This window comes from Jaculus jaculus, chromosome 1 (assembly GCF_020740685.1).
Source record: "Jaculus jaculus isolate mJacJac1 chromosome 1, mJacJac1.mat.Y.cur, whole genome shotgun sequence".
NCBI classification, from domain to species: Eukaryota; Metazoa; Chordata; class Mammalia; order Rodentia; family Dipodidae; genus Jaculus; species Jaculus jaculus.
The window spans coordinates 9,168,809-9,191,403 of NC_059102.1; the positions used below are offsets into that span (position 1 = coordinate 9,168,809).

Here is a 22,595-nt window from a genome sequence, read left to right on the forward strand (position 1 = left end):
ACGTGGGTCCTGGGGAATTGAACCTGGGTCCTTTGGCTTTGCAGGCAAGTGCCCTTAGCACCGAGCCATTTCTCCAGCCCCTACCTCGCTTTTGGTTGACTACCGCGAATAGGAGATCACTGCTGGCCTCGTTTCCTTGGCAGGAGATGGGCTAGTGACCTGGCGATGGGCAGTTACTGCCTCTGCCTGGCTTTGCTGTTTCCTCACTTTTGCTATGTGAAGGAGTGTCCCCTCCCTTCCAGCCCTGCTCTTCAAACACTGGGAGACACTAGGGCAGCTGTGGCTTGTACAGAGCATCTCTGCTGTTCTCCTGACTCCATCTGTTGTCCCGGGGCTCTGTCTTCCTCAGCCTCCAACCCCCAGCAGCCGTGGCCCGTGGCCCTTGTGCTTTCAGAGTCATGAAAGCACGTGGGGAGCGCGTGCCCTGCACATGCCTTTACCACATATTTATGACTGGGGAGTCTGAGACCTTCGTGACATTCTCATACGGGCTTCTGTGTGGCAACCCTCCTTTCCCAGTGAGCACACAAGTGCTGCATTGTCTGTCTGCCCTTCTGGGCTGGCTTTGTGGGTCAGGGCCGGGGCTGTTGCTCTGCTGGATGGGAATAGCCGTTTTGAAGTTTTGTACCCTTATGTGGCCATGTTACGAAAGGAGGTTTGGGACACTACTGTAGCAGGCTCTCCTGAGTTGGCTGCTCAGCTGAGTAAACTATAGCCAGGGCCTCCTGTAGCTCATCTCACTAGCCAGGAAGTTGGGGGGAGAGGAAGCCAAGTGTGGTGGGCAGACCAGAGCAGAACAGGGTGGTGAGGGGAAAAGGTGGTGTGCCCTGGGCACCTTATGGTAAGCCCCTCCCCACGGGCCTCATGAGGGGTACTGGTGTAGGCCACACATTGTGTGACATACCTTGCTTGGGCATCATGGAGACCCTCCCACCTGAAGCCAGGAGGAAGACCTTAGTTTTGCCCTCTCTTGCAGTTTGAGTATTAGACATGTCATGTAGTGACTTTCTCTTAGACTGCTTTGACCCCTGTCTCAGGCTGTCGAGTTCCTGTGTTAAGTTCCAACACTTATGCCGCCCTCGCCCAGAAATCTTAGATCAGTACTTCCCTCCTTTTTGGGATGACAGCTCACTCCTGTTGACTTGCCACACATTGTGTGGCACCTGTGAAGCATTGTGGGAGTCCTCTATGAACCGTAGGTCCCTAGCACAGCCATTCTAGAGGGGATTAAACTTGGGACAGGACTCTGATACCAGCAGAAAAATGACCGCGGAAACACAACACAGGGTGTGTACACGCTCTGCACCTAGAACACATTTTGTTTCTGTGGAAATATGTGTTCTAAATAGCTTGGCTCCTTTGGGACAGCCCTGGCCCCCTGGCTCTCCTCATTCTCTGTGGAAGCTCTGGGCTCATGTGTTTCATTGGTGGAATGGAGTTCCTGCCGAGGTGCAGGCTGTGGGGCGCTTCCTGGCTCAGGGCTGGTCCTGCCAGTGCTGCCTCAAGTCAGCTCGGGCTGCAGCCAGCCTCTTTCTGAAGACAGCAGAATACAGGAAATAGCTTTGGGCAGGGCTTGTCTGTGAACTGGGTGTGGGCAGGTGGCCAGGCCCCAGAGCCCAAGGCTCTGTGAGTGGAAGTGTGGGTGTGTGTGTGTGGGGTGATTCTTCTAGCCAGTTGGTAATTTTTATTTATTTATTTATTTTTTTTTTTGTTTTTTCGAGGTAGGATCTCACTCTAGCCCCAGCTGACCTGGAATTCACTATGTAATCTCAGGGTGGCCTTGAACTGATGGTGATCCTCCTACTTCTGCCTCCCAAGTGTGCTGTCATACCCTGCTGCCAGTTGGCAGCTCTGTCCTGTTTAGTGACAGCTTTGAGCCCAGTGCTTTGTGGATCAGAAGGTGCAAGGCTTTGAATTAGTGCTAATACCACCATTCTGATAGCTTGGGAAAACCTACCAACAAGAGAGCTTTCAGCACCCTTGGCACCAGGAAAGTTGAGACTTGACTGAAGGTGGTGAGTATGTTGTTTGAGTCATCAGATTCGTTTTTTTTTAATTAGTGTTATAGCTGAGGCTGGCTTTGAATTACCAGCATTCCTCCTGCCTCAGCTTTCTGAGCATTAGGATTATAAGCCACCATATTTAGAATTTTTTCTTCTTCTTCTTTTTTTTTTTTTCCTCAGCAGACATCTGAGCAGATCTCTCTGCTAGGTACTGAAGACTGGAGGAACTTAAAAAAAAAATAAGGCTCATGTTCTCTCTGGGAGTTCATGATCCTGGTAATGACAGGTGCCTGTGGTTCAAGCCCAGAGTGACGCAGTGGCCTGGCTTGTTGTGTAAGTTGCTTTGGGGTGGGGGTGGGAGGACAGGGTGGGACTTCCTAGTGGTAACGGCCTGAGCTTAGGATGGTTAGTCTGGACACCCAGCTGATGATGGAGAGGTGGTCGGTGGAGTGGCAGCAGCTTGCGGTCAGGCCTTGAACAGAGGTCTAAAGGCATGAAACAGTAGTACTTGTGGGACCACAAGCACACTCTGTGTTTTAGTAACAGGAAATACGTGATGGTATGAGCTCAGCAGTGAAAAGTAACCTCCACTCTTCTCTGACTCCCAGCTCCACATCTCCCCTCTGTGGAGGAATTCCTGTTACCTTATTCTTGTTAATTTTCCCAGACCTAGTCCATTCACATGCAGCTATCTGTAACTATATCAATTTCTAGATCTTATTTTTATTGATATCTAAAAAATAAGGTTTTGGGGGCTTGGGGAGTGGCTTAGCAGTTAAAGGCACTTGCTTGCAAAGCCTGATGGCTCTAGGTTCAGTTTCCCAGTACCCACATAAGGCCAGGTGCACAAAGTGGTGTGTGTTTGGAGTTAATTTGCAGCAGCAGGAGATCTTGGCGTGTCCATTCTCTTGCTCTCTCACTCATTCATTCTCTCTCAAATAGTGAAAAAAAAATTTGTTTTAAAAGAAAGCCAGACATGATGGCACATGCCTTTAAATGTTTTGTTTTTATTTATTTATTTGTGAGAAAGAGATAGGGGGAGAGAGAGAGAATGGGTGCACCAGGGTATCCAGCCACTGCAAACAAACTCCATACATATCTGCCACCTTGTGCATCTCGACTACGTGGGTCCTGGGGAATCGAACCTGGGTCCTTTAGCTTCACAGGCAGATGTTTTAACTGCTAAGCCATTTCTCCAGCCCGAAAAATAATTATTTTTGTATGTGCGTGTGTATAGAGTGTGTGGTATGGTATATGTGTGTGTGTGTGCATGAACACGTGTGGAGGCCAGAGGAGAATGCTGGGCGCCTTTCTGTTAATGCTGATCTGTGTATTTCCTTGAGACGATGCCCTTCTTCAACCAGGAACGGCTGTCAGCCCGTGATCCCCAGTGCTCCCCAGCCACCCCCTGCAGAAGGGTTATGAAAGTGCTTCGCTGCACCTGGCTTTTTACGTGGGTTCTGTGGCCCAAGAGGCCCTCATGCTTAAGTGGCAAGTGTTCTTAACTGCCGAGCCATCCCTCAGCCCTGTGACATGTTTTATTTTGCTCATCTAACTACCTGCATGGGCACAAAGAGTCCTCCCATCACGGTTTCTGTACTCCTCATTTCCCTTCTTGGTAGTGACTGGTGTCCAGTCATCTTCCATACACAGTACAGCTAATTACCCAGTTTCTCCCTAGTGTTCTGGCCCTTGCCTTTCACCTCGGCACTGTTCTAGAAGAAGTTTTCTGTTGGGGCGGTTGAGCTCTCATAGCCTTTTGCACTTTGTGCCGCCGTATCTGCAGGCACTCTTCATGCCACCGCTCCTGCTCTGTATCAAGGTGCCTCCTAGCTCTGCTTGCTTGGCACAGGAATATCTGTAGGACACACAGATTAGGCATTCAAGGCTCCTCTGGTTCAAGGGCACAGTGGGGAGGCTATCAGTAGAAAGGTACTTGGATACTTGTGTAAATTAGGGTTTTGATGTTTCTCAAATTTGGCTTTTCCCTGTAGAAACACTTCTGTTTGTTGAGCTTTGGAAGAAGCCAGTTTGTTCCCTATGGCCTATGATACCTCTGTGAAAGGACCCTGGCTTCACTGTGGGCTCTGAGAGAGTGTGGCTCACCCAGGGGTGGGGTCAGCATTGCTTAGAGACTCCCATGTGGACTCTGACCGTCTGGCCACACCCAGCCACAGCATGGACAGACCAGCCAAGCCAAAGCAGCCTGCAGCCTGGCTCTGTTAGTCTTGCCTACTTAGGCTTCCTGCATGCTAATGCCACTTCTGATCACTTGCTAGGTGGGCTTGTGCCACGTGAACATCACAGTTGTAGTCAGTGTTTGTGTATATTAATAAGTGAAGGGAGCAAGGGTGGCCAGGCACCTGCAAGGGGATGGGAAGGTGAGACCCAGGTAGGCTTTGAACCCACCTTACAGCACTGTGATACAAGTTTCTGAACTTCAGAGCCTCATTATGCCACATGACTCCTTTAAAGCATAAACTTGGGGCTGGAGAGAGGGCTTAGCGGTTAAGCGCTTGCCTGTGAAGCCTAAGGACCCTGGTTCGAGGCTCGATTCCCCAGGACCCATGTTAGCCAGATGCACAAGGGGGCGCACACGTCTGGAGTTCATTTGCAGTGGCTGGAAGCCCTGGCGTGCCCATTCTCTCTCTCTTTCTCTCTGCCTCTTTCTCTCTCTGTCACTCTCAAATAAATAAAAATAAACAATAAAAAATATTAAAGCATATACTTGTCTTTTAGTGTATTTTATGGTTTAAATTTTTCTTTTTTATTTTTCTAAAATTTTTTAAACATTTTCCATGATTATAGAAAATAACCCATGGTAATACCCTCCCTCTCCCCTTTTCCCCTTTGAAATTCCATTGTCCATCATATCCCCTCCCCATCTCAATTAAGTCTCTCTTTTATTTTGATGTCATGATCTTTTCCTCCTCTTATGATGGTCTTGTGTAGGTAGTGTCAGGCACTATGAGGTCATGGATGTCGAGGCCATTTTATGTCTGGAGGGAGCACGTTGTAAGGAGTCCTACCCTTCCTTTGGCTCTTACATTCTTTCTGCCACCTCTTCCGCATTAGACCCTGAGCCTTGGAAGGTGTGATCGAGATGTTACTTGGTACTCTAGTCACTTTCCAGCACCATGATACCTTCTGAGTCGTCCCAAGGTCACTGCCATCTGAAAAAAGAAGATTCTCTGCCCAAAGTGAAAGTAGCATTAATATAAGGGTATAAATATTAAGAGAAGTGCTTACTGGACAGTTTGATAAACATAGTCTATACACTTATCCAAACATCAGCAGATGTTACACTCCTAGGGCTCATGACTACCCCTGTTTTAAGTTTTCAGTATCAGGATTGTATTCCCTCCCTTGGAGTGGGCCTCCAGTCCAATTGGAGGGCATTTGGTTTCCACCATGACAGACATGCCACTATTGCACCTGTTGGCTCATTTGGCCTGGCTGGCCAATTATGAGGCTTGCAGTGTCCACTGTTGAGAATCTTCACTGGTGATTTCTCTCTCTCCCATTGAACTGCATGGAGAATGGCTTCTTCCAGCTTTCTGTCAGCTGGTCTATGTGGAGGAGGTTATCAGCTCAGTTCCAGCAGGATTTCTCAGTGGCCTTGCAGCTCAAGTATGTGGAGTCTTCAGCAATAGGGTCTTACCATCGATTCCTGGTGGGAATTATGGTTTATTTTTCTCATGCATCCGTCATTTTCACTTGTTTGGGAGTAGCTTTTGGATGCCCATGACTTGTTCCCTACCTAATCCCAGCAGGCCCAAAGGACTCAGTAAACTGGGTCTAATGCAATGATGGAGCAAGTGTTCATGCAGGCTTCCCAGGGCTCTGGTGTGCTGTTCACTGAACTTGTTTTCTGTGCCCAGCACCAAGCTCTGACTAGTACCTGTCAGGTCGCACCGCACTGATCCTGTCCAGTTTTGACTACTGTTTGTTACTTTTGCGTCTGAGAGTGTTAATCGTGTGGGACATCTCCCTAGCCTGGCTTGTGGTCCAGGCAGCTAGTGTCACGTGGGTCACGGAGTCTTCCTCCTCCTGGATGACTCCTCAGAGGATGCTGGGAGGTGCGTGGTGGTGGAGGCGTGCTCTCAGGCTGCGTGAGCCTTGCAGCTGACTCGGTGAGTGGCTTTTCTGTGAGCAAGGACATCTACTTCAAAAGCTGGTTCAAACGACACCACTAGGGGGACAGCAGCAACGTGACAACTCCAGCAACAGCTGGTGTACTTGGCAGTTGATCAGGTGCTTTGGGCTCTGGTGTGGACACACACTAGAGTGAGTTTTTGTCTCTTCTGGGCCATAGGCGTTTCTGAAGAGGAAGGTGACGCACTCTTCTTTGGGATTGGCTTGGCTCCTTCAAGGTCCTTTGAGTCTCATTTGAAGCTGTGCGGAGATTGACGGTAGGCCCGGAAGAAGTCATGGGGCTTCCCAGCGTGCCTTGCTTCTAAGCCCAGTGGCTCTGGTTGGCTAAGTTATTTCCTTACTAGCCCACAGTGATGCCACCTCTAGGTCTGTGCTTTAACGGAGGCCATTGTGTTTAGAAGGAAGTAGAGAAGAGTTTGCACATGAGATACCCTGGATCCTGACTGAGCTGTGCCAACAGAGAACAAGGGAGCTCAATTTCCAGGGAGCATCTGCCTGCCAAAACTTCCTGCATTAACTCCATGGCCTGTTCATGCCAAATGCCTGGACTGAGCTTGGAGCTAGAGCACAGGGAAGCCCCTCGCGGGTTTCTCCCCCCTGTCTAGAGATAGGAGTCTGGCACTGCAGATGGACGGATGCTGTTCCACACAGAGAGGTTCTCCTCCTGTCATGCTGTAGCTGATGGAGGAGTGGCCTTCCTGGAGCTGGCCCTGCCCTTCGGAGCTCTCTAGCCAAAGGGACCATATGGATGGCTTTGGCAGTTTGACCTGAGAAGTGCTGCTCGCTCTCTGGTGTATGTGTACCTGTCACGTGACAGACCTGCCGAGCCACCCTGAGCCTCTCCAGGTTGTTTTGGCAGATGGTGTTTGTGAACTTGAAGGTGTGATAGAACTCAGTGATGTGGGGAAAAGGGGAGACGACAGAAAGCTTCATGTGTGACTGGCTACTCTGATTCATTTCTTCACCATTTCTGTAAAATGGATCGGGAGGGATGACGCCACCAGTTCAGGAAGGGGAAGTCCGGAGGTGTGAGCTGAGGTCAGGATGTGATCCCTGAGAGCGTGGCAGATGGGAGACCTGGTGGCCTTGATGTCTGCAGTGGTTCCTGTGGAGTTTGGCGGTCCCTTCCTTCATCACCTTCAGAATTTTGGTGTGGTGCTTGTGATGCCATTTTAATTTATTTTTATTTTTATTTGTTTATTTGAGAGAGACAGAGTCAGACAGTGGGAGAGAGAAGGAGAGAGAGGAGAGAGAGAGAGAGAGAGGGAGAGAATGGTACGCCAGGGCCTCCAGCCACTGCAAACGAACTCCAGACACATATGCCATCTTGTGCATCTGGCTTATATGGGTCCTGGGGAATCAAGCCTGGGTCCTTTGGCTTTGCAGGCAAGTGCCTTAACCACTGAGCCATCTCTCCAGCCCTTGGGATGCCATTTTAGACCAAGGTGTTGGGGCCACTAACTTCCAGGTCTCTGAGATGAAGTGGTTGCTGCTCTCCCAGCTGTGTCCTAAGTGGCAGTGACAAAAAGGGTTCCTTTCCTCTGGGCAGTGGCTCGGCTGCTTCTGCAAGCTCAGCAACCATGGGATTCGTGTCCCTGCCTCAGGCCCCTGGAGCCACACTGGTAGGAAGGCCCCGCGTGGCCTGGCCTCGGGCAAATGGTCGTGCAGGAGGGAAAGCATTTCTGTGGAAGGGCTCTGCCCGTCCCTAAATGTTTTGTAAAGAGGAGATTCTTGTCCCGTGGGAGGTGACGGTGTCCAAACTGGTCAGTGGCTAACCTCTTCAGCTCTCCATGAAGTTTCTGTAGTTCAGAATGCTATTGGCGTCAGTGAAAGAGGCCAAAAGGCCCCTACCTGTGTGCTGCCTGTGGACTGCGTGCTTGTGTACACACTCCCGTGGCTACCCACGGACATGTAGGAGGGAGCTGACTCTGTGGCCCTGCCATCCCTCCCCACCTGCACCCTGCCGCCAGAACTGACCGTTGACCTGCCTGGCCTCCTGCGCCAACACAGCTCTGGGAGAGGCCATGCTTGGGCCTGTGGCAGCCAATGAGGGTTTCACCTTTGCCATTGCCCAGTGTCCTGGGACTTTGAACTCTGTAGGTTAGCTTTGAGCAGGATCAGGAAGGGACATCTTCACGTACCCCACTATAGCAGTTTAGGCCTGAGCTCCCTATGTGCATGTGACAGGTAAGGAAACTGTGGCCTGAGGAGGCCCGGTGGCCTGGTTAAAGCACCATAGTTGACTTGTGGCTGTTTCTGGACGCTCGTTAGTTGTTCAAATGGCCCAGCCTCCCATTTGGCAGGTCAAGGAGAAGGGAGGTGACTTGGCAGGTTTGACTTGCCTACTACTGGCCTTGCTGGAGTCTGAGCCCATGTTTCCTACAAAGCCTCTTTGGGCTTTTTTTTTTTTTTTCTTTTTGCTCTTCAATTAATTAATTTTACCCTTTTATCTCTTGTGCTTAATCGTGAGGTGGTTGAATTCAGTATCTGCTCTGTTGCTGACGAGTGGGTCACGGTTGTCTTAGGCTAAGTGGCTTAACATCGCAGTGGCTTATCCTCAGGGCCCCTTGCTGTCCTTTTCCATCCTCCTCTCTGCCTGTCCTGTCCCTCACCTTGGCTTGGAGGAGAAGGCAGGGTCTTGCTGTCTGCCCTCAGTGAGTACCAGTTCCCCCCTCCTCCCATCCCTCACTTCCTTCCTTTAACCCTGGTCTGCCCGCAGCCATCTCTTCCATAGTCGTCAGGGGGCTGAAGTGACAGGAACAGTGGTGAGAATTCGGAGAGTGCCCATGGGGAACTGTCTTTCAGTTATTTCTCATTGATAAGCGAGCTCTTGACAAGTCAGGCCTGCAGTTGGCTCAAGTTTCCAGGAACAACTTGGCTGTCTTGTTCCTGCGTTCAGATTTGCTTTCGCATGCAGCATTTTCTTCTCCCTGAATAATGTTGTTGCCTCCCCTCATCTCACAGTGTTGTTTGCTTAAAAAGCAGAAAATCTCTGCGACACCATGAGAGTGACTGGGAAGTCCTGGAAAACAGTCCTGTGTTGGTTTAGCAGCTCATCTGATTGTCATGTTTTGTTTTTGTCTTTTTCATTAAGACAGACCCATGTGGAGTCTGGGCTACTGTGTTCAGCCAGGGTCAAGGTCAGGTTTCTTTCCAGCCGTGCCATGTGATCACAAGTCCTTTCTCAGCTGTGAGGTCTTTCTTTAGTTTTTCAAGGTAGGGTCTCACTGTAGCCCAGGCTAACCTGGAATTCATTCTGTAGTCTCAGGGTGGCCTCAAACTCCTGGCGATCCTCGTACTTCTGCCTCCTGAGTGCTGGGATTAAAAGCTTGCACCACCACGACCAGCTTCAGTGGTTGTCTGTTTTTTCTTTTCTTTTCTTTTTTTTTCTTTTCTTTTCTTTTCTTTTCTTTTCTTTTCTTTTCTTTTCTTTTCTTTTCTTTTCTTTTCCTTTCCTTTCCTTTCCTTTCCTTTCCTTTCCTTTCCTTTCCTTTCCTTTCCTTTCCTTTCCTTTCCTTTCCTTTCCTTTCCTTTCCTTTCCTTTCCTTTCCTTTCCTTTCCTTTCCTTTCCTTTCCTTTCCTTTCCTTTCCTTTCCTTTCCTTTCCTTTCCTTTCCTTTCCTTTCCTTTCCTTTCCCTTTCTTTCTTTCTTTCTTTCTTTCTTTCTTTCTTTCTTTCTTTCTTTCTTTCTTTCTTTCTTTCTTAAAATTAATAATTTGAGAGAGAGAAAGGGGGAGGGGGAAGAGAATGGGTATGCCAAGGTCTCCAGCCATTAAGAACGAACTCCAGACGCATGCGCTATCTTGTGCATCTGGCTTACGTACATACCAGGGAATTGAGCCTGGGTTCTTAGGCTTCTCAGGCAAGCACCTTAACCACTAAGCCAACAGCCCCTCAGTGGTCTTCGATCACCCAGAAGACCAGGCAGAAACTATACATTCATCTCAGTTAGCGATGCAGGGACAGTGATGGGGGTGCATGGCTCCTCTTGGTTTAAGGCCTGCAGCAAGCGTCTGTGACTCACACCTTCAGTGCCCAGCCCCGGGTGCAATGACAGGACTCTGTGTGAGACAGTTTACAGACTTGAAAATTGTCTTGAAAATTGTGGGAGGTATTTTTGTAGTGCCCCATCATGCAGGGCACTGCTTCCTAATGTTCTACCTGATGTTAGCAGAACAAGGACAATTTTTTTTCTTTATTTTTATTTATTTATTTGAGAGCTACAGGTAGAGAAAGAGGCAGAGAGATAGACAGAGAATGAGAATGGGCGCTCCAGGGCCTCCAGCCACTGCAAACAAATTCCAGACGTGTGCGCCCCCTTGTACATCTGGGTAACTTGGGTCCTGGGGAATCGAGCCTTGAACCAGAGTCCTTAGGCTTCACAGGCAAGCGCTTAACCACTAAGCCATCTCTCCAGCCCCTAAGACAATTTTTTATATATTCCAGAGGAAGAAATGAGCTGAGCAATGCTGTGGGGCTTATCAGGGTCCCATGTTCACCTGGGACTCAAAGGTCAGTGCTTTTCCTCAGCTTTGAGAGTAGGCATTGAGGCTGGAAAGGTGGCTTAGTGGTCAAGGAACTTGCCTGAGAAGCCTAAGGGCCCAGGTTCAATTGCCCAGTACCCACATAAACCAGATGTACAAGGTAGTACTTGTGTCTGGAGTTTGTTGAAGTGACTAGAGGCCCTGGTATGGCCATTCTCTTTCTCTGTCTCTGTCTCAAAATGGAAAATATATATATATATATATATATATATATATATATATATATATATTTTTTTTTTTTTTTTTTTTTTTTTTTTTTTTTTACAAAAGAGAATCGACATTGATAAGGCTGCTGCTGTGGGCAGGCTCAGTACTGAGGCTGGAGTTCAACCAAGGCAGGTCCCCACTTAGGCTGCACACCTCAGAAATGACCTTTTGAGAGAAAGTCAGTTTGAGCTTTGGTAGGCATTCTGTGGGAGGTCTCTTCGGGGAGACTGGGAGGACAGATGAATATAGATTGCGCTGGGGAAGCCATAAGCCAGTGTGCCTCCCTGCAGGCCTGGAGGACGCTGAGCTTCCGGAGTGAAGTGCGACTTTCTATGTGTACCTAGCTTAGCAGCACATTTGTGCAGATGAGGCATGGAAGAGAGACGGCCTTATGTCCTACCGCTTTCTCTAAGACACTCCTCACATTCTGCCTACAGTGTGACAGTGTGTCATGTTTTAGCATAAGTCCCAGAAGGCTGCTGTCTGCCTGGGTGAGTTGCCTATGAGTGGCGGTGTATTGCAGACACGCTGTCTGTGCCTTGGTGTTTGAGCATTTAGCCAAGAAACCAAACACGTGCTTGCTTACAGTGTAGCCCTGAGCCACATCGTTCCTGGAAGAGAAGGTCTGGTAGTGGCCGTAGCCTTTAGAGCTCAGTAGGTGTGAGCTGAGGCTTTGCTTGTTTGCATCTGGGTGACCATGGTCTGGACCCCAGTTTCGTCCTCTGGAAACTGGATAACCACACTGCCTTCTGTGGGGACATTCTGAGGATACAGTAAGCCCAGTGTCTGGCACTGTTGCTGTGGCTGCTGTTTTATTCCTGTTGGGTTAAAAAGTAGACTCTGTGTCACCCTCATTTCTGCAGCTACAGATCAAGAACTTAGAAGCTTTAAAAAAATGTGGGGCTAGAGAGATAGCTTAGCAGTTAAAGCACTTGACTCAGGTTTGGTTCCCCAGGATGCATGTAAGCCAGATGTACAAGGTAGCACATGCTTCTGGAGTTCGTTTGCAGTAGTTAGAGGCCTTGGTGTGCTCATTCTCTCTATCTGCCTCTTTCTGTCAAATAAATAAGTCACACACACACATATATATATGCATATATGTATATGTAACTAAGCTTGGATCCTTAGAACCCACGACAAAGCTGGAAGCTGTGCTGGGCATCTCTAATCCAGTGGGTTTATGCTAAAGAAAGAGAGGGAGACAGAAGTAACCTTGGAAGCTTGAGGACTAGCTAGCCTGCCGAACAGCGACGATCAGGAGATTCTGCCTCACAACGAGGCACCAACACTCCGAAGTTGACCTTTAATGTGCACTGTGGCACTTGTACACTGCATTCTTACACACACATCTCTCTTTTCTGGACATTGTCTCTTGTTTTCTTAAGTCAGTAGCATTTGGTTTTGAGTATGCCTTAACATTCAAGTTCCTGATAAAGGCGTTCATTGTCTTTTTCTTTCCTTTTATCCTTGAGCTCTTTCTTAGTGGTCCTGAGGCTCCTGGGCTGAGGGAGTTGACTGGGATGCCCACTGGAGCGGGAAACGCACATTCTCAGGACCTTTCTCTGCTGAGATTCCAGCAGCTTTTCAGGTCAGCTTGTCTGGGGAAATGGCTCTGGATAAAGTCCCTCGCCAGCTTTGCGCTCATTCTTCAGACACAGGGCCTTCCTTACCATTAGCAAGGGAAGGGCATCCCTGGGTAGGTGGGCAGATACATTTCTCCTCTTGGCAGGGAGGGGACTTGCCTGCCAGATTCAGCCATTCTCAGCCTTTCTCAGCCTTGCGGGTTGTCACAGAGTCTGGCTGAAGGCAGTGTGGCCCATGGAGAAAAGCTCTGCCCCGATGTTCCTGAATTTCCTTCTAGGTACTGTCTTCAGGTGACTTACCACGAGAGTTTAAAAGTGCACGAGGCATTCAAAGACCTGTGGGCCTCCTGTTTTCCTCCCATTTCCTTTGCCCAATGGGACGGGGACATGGGAATTCTGAGATCAGTGACCTGCACAGGCTGTCAGGAAAATGACTGTCCGTGGCCAAGTTCATGTTTAGGTTTTGTCAGAGTCCTGTTTTAAGGGAGTGAGATATTTCTGTTCAGTGAAGCCAACCCAGGCTGAGTAAAGACATTAAAAGAAGGAAAAGTTCTATTATCCTAACCATTTCCAGTGTGGTCTGTTTCTTTTTTAGGTCTAGCCTTTCAAAGTGGAATCTGGAAGCTTCCTTCAGTAAAGTCCTGTGGTCGGGATTCATAGGTAGCTGTAGAGTTTGCAGAACTTCCGCTTGTGTAGTATTACTTCACTTGGTGCCACACTCCTCCTCTTGACAACAGATGCTCAAGGTAGAGCTCTTTTCTCCCGGGCTGGGCAGAAGCTGAGCGCCTCAGCTGGGGTGCCATCTCAGCTGGGTTTAGAGAACACACAACCTCTTGAAATTTTCAGAAGAAAAGCAAGACAGGATTTTTTTGTTTGTTTGTTTTTTTCAAGGTAGGGTCTCACTGTAGCCCAGGCTGACCTGGAATTCACTATGGAATCTCAGGCTGGCCTTGAACTCACAGCAATCCTCCTACCTCTGCCTCCCGACTGCTGGGATTAAAGGCATGTGCCACCACGCCCAGTGCAAGACGGTTCTGTTAGGAAGGACTTACAAGAGAACACAGCAGGTCCTATCTGCTGGGAGGGGCAGGTTCAAACTAGACGTGCTGGTGCCCGTCTGTAGTCCGCATCCAGGAGGCTGGGGAAGGCTTGTTGTGAGCTTGAGGACAGCCTGGGCAACAGAAAGAGAGTCTGTCAAACCAGGAGAGCGAGGGAGGAAGGGAGGCGCCCAAGGAACAGGCCTGGATCTTAGTGCTGACCTTGTCCTTCTGGCTAAAGAATATTGACTGGGATTTGAATTCTTTCCTCCCCCCTCCTTATCTCCCCCCTCCCCTCTCTTTCTTTCTTTCTTTCTTTCTTTCTTTCTTTCTTTCTTTCTTTCTTTCTTTCTTTCTTTCTTTCTTTCTTTCTTTCTTTCTTTCCTTTCGAGGTAGGGTCTCAGTCTAGCCCAGGCTGACCTGGAATTCAGTATGTAGTCTCAGGGTGGCCTCAAACTCACAGCAATCCTCCTACCTCTACCTCCCGAGTGCTGGGATTACAGGTGTGTACCATCATGCCCAGCCAGGATTTGAATTACTTTCTTAGAGTCTCAGTCTTTCCATCTGGAAAATGGGAATAGTTCTGTCAGCAATATTTCTTCATAGGAATGTCAGAGGGTTAAGTGCAAACTCAGGGAAGTGAGGATGGAGGGTGTGGCTTAAAGTGTAGCTGGCACAGGGGTAATAGTTTTAGTCTCAGGTTTCTTACCCCTTAGGCCTCTTCTTGGGCAAAACACTGGGGAGCTTAGGCTGTTTTGTTTCTGTTAAAGCCTTGCTGTGTAACCTGGGCTAGCCTTGAACTCAGGCTCTTCCTGCCTCTCCCTCCCAGGGGCTTGGATTTCAGGCATGCACCACCATGCCTGACTGGTGAGCTGTTCTTGTGCAGAAACACCCTTGTGGTGAGAACATGGAGGTGGCCTCTGCCGCCACATTGGCACCCAGAAACCATGAGGGCAAACAGGGATGTAGGACCAGCGATCCCGCCTCAGGAGTCTGACAGGCGCTTTCTGTTCCTTGGATAGAAATCCTAGTGAAAGTGAGCCACTTATTGGGGCTGGTGAGGTGAAGGCCAGAGAGCAGTGTGTCCTCCTGTTCAGGTTTGGGTGCCAGCCAGACCCTTCCTAGACACCGGGCACCCCAGAGGCATCGAGGCAGAGCATGAGTCCTCTGTCTGCCCTGGCTTGGGAGACAGAGATGTGGGTGGAGACTGTGGGGACTGAGCTGCGATACAAGAGGATTTCTGTACAGACCAAGAGGGCGCAGAGGAGATGCTGGTGTGACGCTCACAGATGAGAAGTGTAGTCCACAGTGGGTGTGGACACCTGCCATCTGGGGCCTCCTAGAACAATATGCCGTCTTGGTATTTAGTCCTCTGAGTTGTGACGTGTATTTACTTAAATTTTATAGTTGAGGGCTGGAGAGATGGTTCAGCAGTTGAGGTGCTTGCTTGCAAAGCGTAACAACCCAGGTTCGATTCCTCAGTGCCCATGTAAAGTCGGATGCACAGGGTGGCACATGTGTCTGGAGTGTGTTTGCAGTGACAAGAGGCCCTGGGGTGCCCGTTCTTCCTCTCTCCTCGCAAATAAATAAAATAAACTTTTGTAGTTGAAAATGCATTCATTTCTATTCCTGCAGTTAGAAGAGATACTGGTGATGTTTGGGGCGCTCTTTACTCCATTTTCCCCATTTGTAACATGCTGCAGAATCGGTGCTGCATTGGCAGCAGGAAGTAGACACGGGAGCATGGCAAGTTCAGAACATTTCCTCTTCACCAGGGTCCCTCCTGTTGCCTTTCTAGCCGCACCCTCATCCAAACCCCCACTTACTGCTGTTCTCCACTTCTGTAATTTTGGCATTTCAAGAATATGATATAAATGGCATCCTGTAATAATTAACCTTTTGAGATTGGCTTTTCTCACTCAGCCCAGTTCCTCCAAGTTCTTGTATTAATAGCTCCTTCCTTTTACGGTAGAGCAGTGCTCCCTGGACTGCATGGACTGCTGCTGTTGGTTTAACTACTGAGCACATCTGGGTGGGCTGATGGCTTGGGCTGTTACGAGTAAAGCATTTGTATGCAGGATTCTGGGTGAACATGTCTTCACTTTCCTGTGGTAACTGCTAAGTGAAGGCTGACTGGAACTTGCCTCAGTGGTTTCCGAAGGGTGGGCCTGGGGGGAGGACAGGGGTGGGTCTACCAGGGGTCAAGCCTCAGCCCCCGGATCAGCTGTTTCTTATGGCTGTAAAATGGAGACAGTTACACATAACTTACGTTTTGTGTGTGTGTGTGTGTGTGTGTGTGTGTGTAGTGGCTGGTCCATAACAGTTCTGGTTTTTTGTTTGCTTGTTTTTTGGGGGGATAGCGGCTCATGTAGCCTAGGTTATCCTTGAACTCTTGTCCTTCCTCTACCTCCTGAGTGCTGAGATTACAGGTGTGCAGTGTGCTTTCTGTTATTTTGATAAAATACCTGAGGCTGGGTGACTTTATAAAAGGAGGCTTATTGAGCTCATAGTCTGGGGTGGGCATGGCACCAGCCAGGATCAGCTCAGCTGTGATTAAGGCCTTGCGGCAGATACTGTCACAGTGTACACAAAAGGGAAAGAGCACATCACAGGACAGGATGGCTGGGTGGAGCGAGGCATGCATTTTTATGATAATGTTCTGAGGACAACTAACTCAGGGTCCCATAAGAACCACTTAATCTCTACTAGAGGGCAGCAACACCCCACGCAAGACCTAATGATCTCATGCTAAACTCCATTCCCCTTTTTAAAAAAAAAAAAACAACTTATTTTATTTTATTTGAGAGCTGGAAAGAGGCAAAGTGCGAGGGGGGAGGGAGGGAGGGAGAGGGCGTGCCACTGCTTTCAGCTACTGTAAACAGACTCCAGATGCATGTGCCCCCTTGTGCATCTGGCTTGCGTGGGTTCTGGGGAATTGAACCTGGATCCTTTGGTTTTGCAGGCAAGCCCCTTAACTGCTAAGTCATTTCTCTGCAGCCCTCCATTCCCCTCTTAAAGGTCCCACTGCCTCTTAACATGACCATGCTGGGTTCTCACACATGAGCTCTCAGGAGACAAGCCATAGCAGTGCTTACGTGATAGAAGCTGTTGTTCTTATTCTGAGAAAACCCACTAGGCAAAACTGGCCCCAGGCCCAGAGGTGGCCCCTGAGGGGATTTTGTCCAGTGTCTACTTTGTCACTCCTTCCTAGTGGCATCGTGTGGTTGTCATCCCTCCTAAGGCTAGCTTCTCTTCCTCTAGCTGAGGTCCCCAGTGGGTGCTGCCATTCCCTGGTGGGGTTGGAAAGGCCTGTGCCATGAATCAGAGGGATCCCAGGGACTGCAGATTGTGCCAGGCTCTGCCTGTCTGGCTTAGCCTCACCAGCTCTAAGGATGTGTGTGCCCAGACTATCGCAGAAATCGTTATGATTTAGCCCAGTTCCAGAAATGTGGCTTGAGTACCCTGTGCAAGGTACTGTGCTAGGCAGTGCAAGGGCAGAAAAAGTTAAGTCTTCCGACAGACAGCCCAGTCCCAGAGCCGCTCGGGAGCCCCGTGCTGCACAGCAAGGCCTGATTCAGCGGGGCATTCAGAGCCCAGGGTTTCCCCAGCTCCTTGTCCTGTTACCGCTGCTAGTGTGCACACCATTCCCTGCGGCCGTCCTTGCTTCATTAAAGCCTTCTTAAAGGCCACATGGCATTTTGTTACACAATGACACTGTAACTTACTTCACCAGACTCCATGGAGGGACATCTAGGCGGTTCCCCTCTTAGCCCCTGTGTAGATGGACAGGAGTCTTTGAGAGCCACTTCAGGCATGGAGAAACGGTTCAGTGGACGAAGCACTCCTGTGCACGTGTAGTGTGAGTTCAGACCTCCAGAACCCATGTGACGCTAGATGCAGTGGTGCTGGCCTTCGTGATCCCAGTGCACCTAGGGTGAGAAGGGAGGTGGAGGCAGGAGACGCTCAGTTACTTGAACAGCTAGCCTGGTGAACAGAGCTGTGAACAATGAAACGCTGCCTCAAAACAAGGACCAAGGCCTGAACTGGTTCTCTGACCTCACACGAGTGCTGTGGCACGCCGATCCCCCCCCACCGCACACAAGATGGACCTCTAGTGCCCCTTCCTTTGTCCTCTGGCTTGCTTCAGCTTTTCCCCTAGAGTCTTGAGGACAGGGGTGGTGCCACACTCCTTCCTTCTTCAGTCACGTAGTTCTTTCCTGACCACCCAAGGGCTCAAGAACCAACATGCTGCTGTGGTACCTGTCACCCCTCTTGCTGTCTCTGCCGGCTCTGGTCCCTTGTAAAGGCAGAGTTGGGGCAGAGTCTGGTGGGAGCTAGCAGGCCTCATTACTGCCTCTGTTCAGTTCCTGCTTTGCACAAAGCCGTGCCTGGCTGGGCTGATGTATTTCCATGACAATGGAGCACCGCAGCATCAGTTTTACCGGCTTCCACCGTTCCACTGGAGTGGTAGGCCATAGTATATAGCCAGGGTCCTGCTGATGGGACTGAAACAAATTTGAGGGTGGCTGCCTGGATGGCCATTGCTGAAGAAACTCTTGGGGCTCCTGGGCTCTTCACAAAGCTAACAGCAATAGTTACTGTTTATTGTCTACCGAGCACTTCTCAGATGACCCAGCACTGAGCGAGCTGCGGCTCTGCTTCTTCCACCAGGACGACAGAAGGCCTTAGGAGGCAAGCAGAGAGAGAAACAGAGGCTCAGAGGGAAATCGATCTATTCTATTTCAGGAGCTGAAGTCCCAACCCAGGTGTGCTTGACTCAGGATCTGAACTTGTAACCGCTGAGCATACCCGCTGTTACGGAGGAGAAGGAAGGGGGGGACAGGTCACCTCCCAGGCCTTGTGCCAGTGCTGGCTGCCCCAGAACTGAATCGCGGCTCACACTCAGGAAGATGGTAGCTGCCATCAGCCTCCGCCCGCCCCTGCTCACCGAGCCAGCACAAAGGGCCCCTTTGAAGAGTGAGACCAGGGGTACCCTGCCTGGTCTGCTCCTGAGCCAAGCGTGCAGGGGGCCAGCGGGCATTTCTGGCTCTGCTGTTTGGCTGGAATTCAGCAGAGTGGTCTGAAATTCTTTCCTTGAACAAATCAGCTTGGCTAGGCCACACGGCCTATAGATTGATGTGGTACCGAAGCACAGGTCAGGTCTCCCTGCTCCACCTGGGACTCCTCAGATCCTCTGGGCCTTCCTCCCTTCCTGAGCAGTCGTATTGATCTCCCACCTCCATCCCTGATTTTGCACTTTGGGTGAACCTTGTTTTCCAAGAACAGTAGAAGGTGATCTTCCTGTGCTTGCCAGCTGGTCTGTAACGAGCACTTTCAATCACCCACTGTAAAGTGTCTCATCGAAGTAAACAGGAAAATACGATTTACAGTCTGTACGGCAAGTAAATACCCGGGTGCAATTAATTTTTACACAGAACAGCAGATTCGAAAACATTTTCCTGTGCTGAGCAATTTGTTTTTAATTACAGATTAGGAGCTGCCCTTCTGTTTATTTATTGCTGTTACCACTAGTACTTTTCCGGATTCCTTTTCTCCATGTGACTTTCTTTGAAGGTTTAACCACAGTTTCAGTGGGATAGGGAAATAGATTCAGAGAGACCATCGTGTGTGTGTGTGTGTGTGTGTGTGTGTGTGTGTGTGTGTATGTGTGTGCGCGCACTCGTGTGCATTTGTGTTCCCTCACATGGGTGCACACGTGCCATGGCACGTTTATGGAGGTCTGGGCGATGTTCAGGTCGGTCTTTTTCACCTTATTTTGAGGCCTCTCTTAGGATCTCACTCTGCTGCTCTTCTTTGCTATGTTTGTCCCTGTTGGGAAATTCTCCTGTGTCTGCCTCCTATCTCACTGTCAGCTTGCTGGGATTACAGAAGCCCACATGGCTTTTTATATTATCTTATTTAAGAGGGAGAGAGAGCCGGGCGTGGTGGCGCATGCCTTTAATCCCAGCACTCGGGAGGCAGAGGTAGGAGGATCTCCATGAGTTCAAGGCCACCCTGAGACTACAGAGTTAATTCCAGGTCAGCCTGGACCAGAGTGAGACCCTACCTCGAAAAACCAAAAAAAAAAAAAAAAAAAAAAAGAGGGAGGGAGAGAGCGAGAGAATGGGCATGCCGGGGCCGTCAGCCACTATAAACAAACTCCAGACACGTGTCACCTTGTGCATCTGGCTTATGTGGGTCCTGGGAAATCAAACCTGGGTCCTTTGGCTTTGCAGGCAAGTGCCTTAACTGCTAAGCCATCTCTCCAGCCCCCGACACCCCCCCCCCGCCCCCGCTTCATTCAACACAGGGTCTGGGGATCAAACTCAGACACTCCCACTTGAGCCGGGAGCACTTGATCCACTGAGCCATTGTCCCAGCCCCAAGAAATCAACTTGTAAGGAATGGTTTGTCAAACCTGAACTGAAGCCCCCCCCCCCCCCGCCTCTAGTGGGACATGGTGGTGTGTTGACAAGTCAGGGTGCAGAATGGCAGTGGTGAGTCATATGACTGCTGGCAGATCACTTGGTTTGGTGCACTCTGGGGGAAGAGGACAAAGCCACAAAGGCTTTCAGTGTTGAACTCAGATGTTGAAGGCTGGCACTGCCAGGGATGGAGCATGTGCTTGAGTGAGCCTCAGGTTCTTCAGCAGCTTTGTCCTGATCTGGACGGGGCACACAACCCAGCATCGGACAACGGGCGCTCTGCCCACTCCAGCCACTTGGGTTGTGTCATTATGATTTGTAATCTGTGTGTGTGTTTATCTGTGTGAGTACAGGCACGTGTGTGTGTTTATCCGTGTAAGTGCAGGTACGTGTGTGTGTTTATCCATGTAAGTGCAGGCACATGTGTTGTTTATCCGTGTGAATAAGTGCAGGCACATGTATGTGTATGTTTATCTGCATAAGTGCAGGCACATATGTTTATCCATGTGAGTAAGTGCAGGCACATGTGTGTGCATGTTTATCAGTGTAAGGGCAGGAATGTGTGTGTGTATGTTTACCATGAGTGCAGGCACATGTGTGTGTGTCCGTGTAAGTGCAGGCACATGTATGTGTATGTTTATCTGCATAAGTGCAGGCACATGTGTTTATCCATGTGACTAATTGCAGGCCACATGTGTGTGTATGTTTATCTGCATAAATGCAGACACATGTTTATCCATGTGAGTTAAGTGCAGGCACGTGTGTGTGTGCATCTGTGTAAGTGCAGGCACGTGTGTGTGTTCAGCCCTGTACGTGCAGGCGTGTGTGTGTTTATCCGTGTAAGTGCAGGCACACATATGTGTGTTTATCCGTGTTAAGTACAGGCACACATATGTATTTATCCATGTAAGTGCAGGCACATGTGTTGTTTATCTGTGTGAATAAGTGCAGGCGCGTGTGGAGGTCAGAGGACACACAGAGAATTGGTCCTTGCATTTATCTTGTTGGGCAGGCCTGTCTTCTTGTTCACTGCTGTGAACGTCAGGCTGTGTGGTCAGCAAGCTTCCAGGGTTCTCTGTCCCACCTCCCACCTCACTGCAGGCAGGCTGGGGTCACGGACATTTGCCGTTACTGAGTGCTGGGGATCCGAACTTAAGTCCCCGTGCCTGGGCTGTCTCAGGACCCCTCCGCTTGGTTTTGGATGTAGTTTAATTCAGCTTGCCTTAATTCGTCCTGTTGTGTGTACCATGACCTGAGTGCGCTCTCTGAGCCACGCATGGCTAGTATTCCATGGTCTGAGGTCTTGAAGGGGTCGTGTGGCTGAACCCAAATTTGCTGCCCTTTTTGAAGGTCATTGGCTTTGGGACTTTAGTGAGGAGGTGGTTCTATTTCCACTGGGTCCCAAGCACCACTGGGGGTGGGCTGGGCTTTCAAGGTCCTAGGCTTCCCTAGCCCTGAACCCCTCGGCCTGTCTTTTGTCTTTGCAGGTTGTTGAGCACCCGTGACAATTTCCCGAAGGTCTCTTCTTGAGGCTGAGTGGCTGATGGGGACCTGTTTCTGTTGACACCATTCCCTGAGTACCCAGGCATCTCTGCTGCCTCGGTCTGCCCACCTGAAGATGGCTGGTGCCTGCCCTGGGACGCAGCCCAGCGCCTGAGGTCCTTACCATGGTGATGATCCTGAGGAGAAGCCTCGCCAACCCGGGAGCTGACGCTGTAGCCTGCGGGACCTTCAGCCCTGAACTGGTGAGGAGCCTGAGGACTGTGTTCTGTGGCCTTGTTGAGTCTCGGTGGGGCTGGGAGGGTGATGGCTGTGGACAGGCATCCAGACCTAGCAGCCTGGGAGTAGAACTCCTCGGCACATCTGGACCTCGTGGGGCGCGGGCTCCGAGTCAGCATTAATAGTCCTGCAGGTTCACTGGATGCCCTCTGTCCAGCAGAGCCTGTCTGTGGCCTGGGCTCCAGACTGGGGCTATGAGGCAAATCAGTGCACAGTGTGGCTTCTTACTGGGAAAGGGAAGTAACCTAGCTGCTTTGAGTAAGGATGGCTGTCACAGCAGGCTGGCTCCCTGGAGCCTAGCACTCCTTTTGTCTCCACCCAAAAAGGGCAGGTGGCTTTCAGGAGGGCGGCACTAGTGTGGAGCAAAGATAAGGCTGTTACTCCAAAGGGCTGTGCAGAGTGAGAGCTATCATGTGAGGCAGGTGAAGCGTTGGAGATGAAGGAGAGACAGTGCAGGCTGGCAGCACAGGGGTTGGCTGTGGTGACAGTATCGCCCACTGCCTCTGACCAAGCGGTGGTGGGCCGGGACCAGAAGCAGGAAGCTGCTTGGGCCTTAGAGTAAATGAGCAGAGCAAGGCTCGACACACCCCTTCCAAGCCCGGCCTCAGAAGCAAGCAGGCTGCTTCCTGTGAAGGACCAGAAGCTACACTGGGGGTGGAGGGGGGTAAACACCCCAGGGGAGCATGCAGATGCCTAAGTCCTGTGAACTCGGCAGCTCCCCTGTTCAGCCACTCAGGCTCCCCAGTCCCTTCCTGACCCCTTCCAGAGCCCATTTAGAGGCCCTACACTAAGTCCCTTGGTAGGTTCCTTTCCACTATCTCAACCAGTGAACACCACCATGCTGAGAGAGAGTAGGTGAGGCC

At 50.1% G+C, this 22,595-nt stretch overlaps 2 protein-coding genes across 2 annotated transcripts in view; both read left to right on the forward strand.

The window, feature by feature from the left end:
- Eef1akmt2 (EEF1A lysine methyltransferase 2) overlaps nt 1-21,567 on the forward strand; it is a 76,879-nt gene extending 55,312 nt beyond the window's left edge. The window contains exon 6 of the mRNA XM_045141989.1: nt 21,441-21,567. Within this exon, the coding sequence (XP_044997924.1) occupies nt 21,441-21,448 (8 nt within the window). The 3' untranslated portion in view covers nt 21,449-21,567. The remainder of the gene's footprint in view (nt 1-21,440) is intronic.
- Nucleotides 21,549-22,595, forward strand: part of Fam53b (family with sequence similarity 53 member B) — a 78,785-nt gene continuing 77,738 nt past the window's right edge. Inside the window, exon 1 of the mRNA XM_004659264.2 lies at nt 21,549-21,698. Within this exon, the coding sequence (XP_004659321.2) occupies nt 21,621-21,698 (78 nt within the window). The 5' untranslated portion in view covers nt 21,549-21,620. The remainder of the gene's footprint in view (nt 21,699-22,595) is intronic.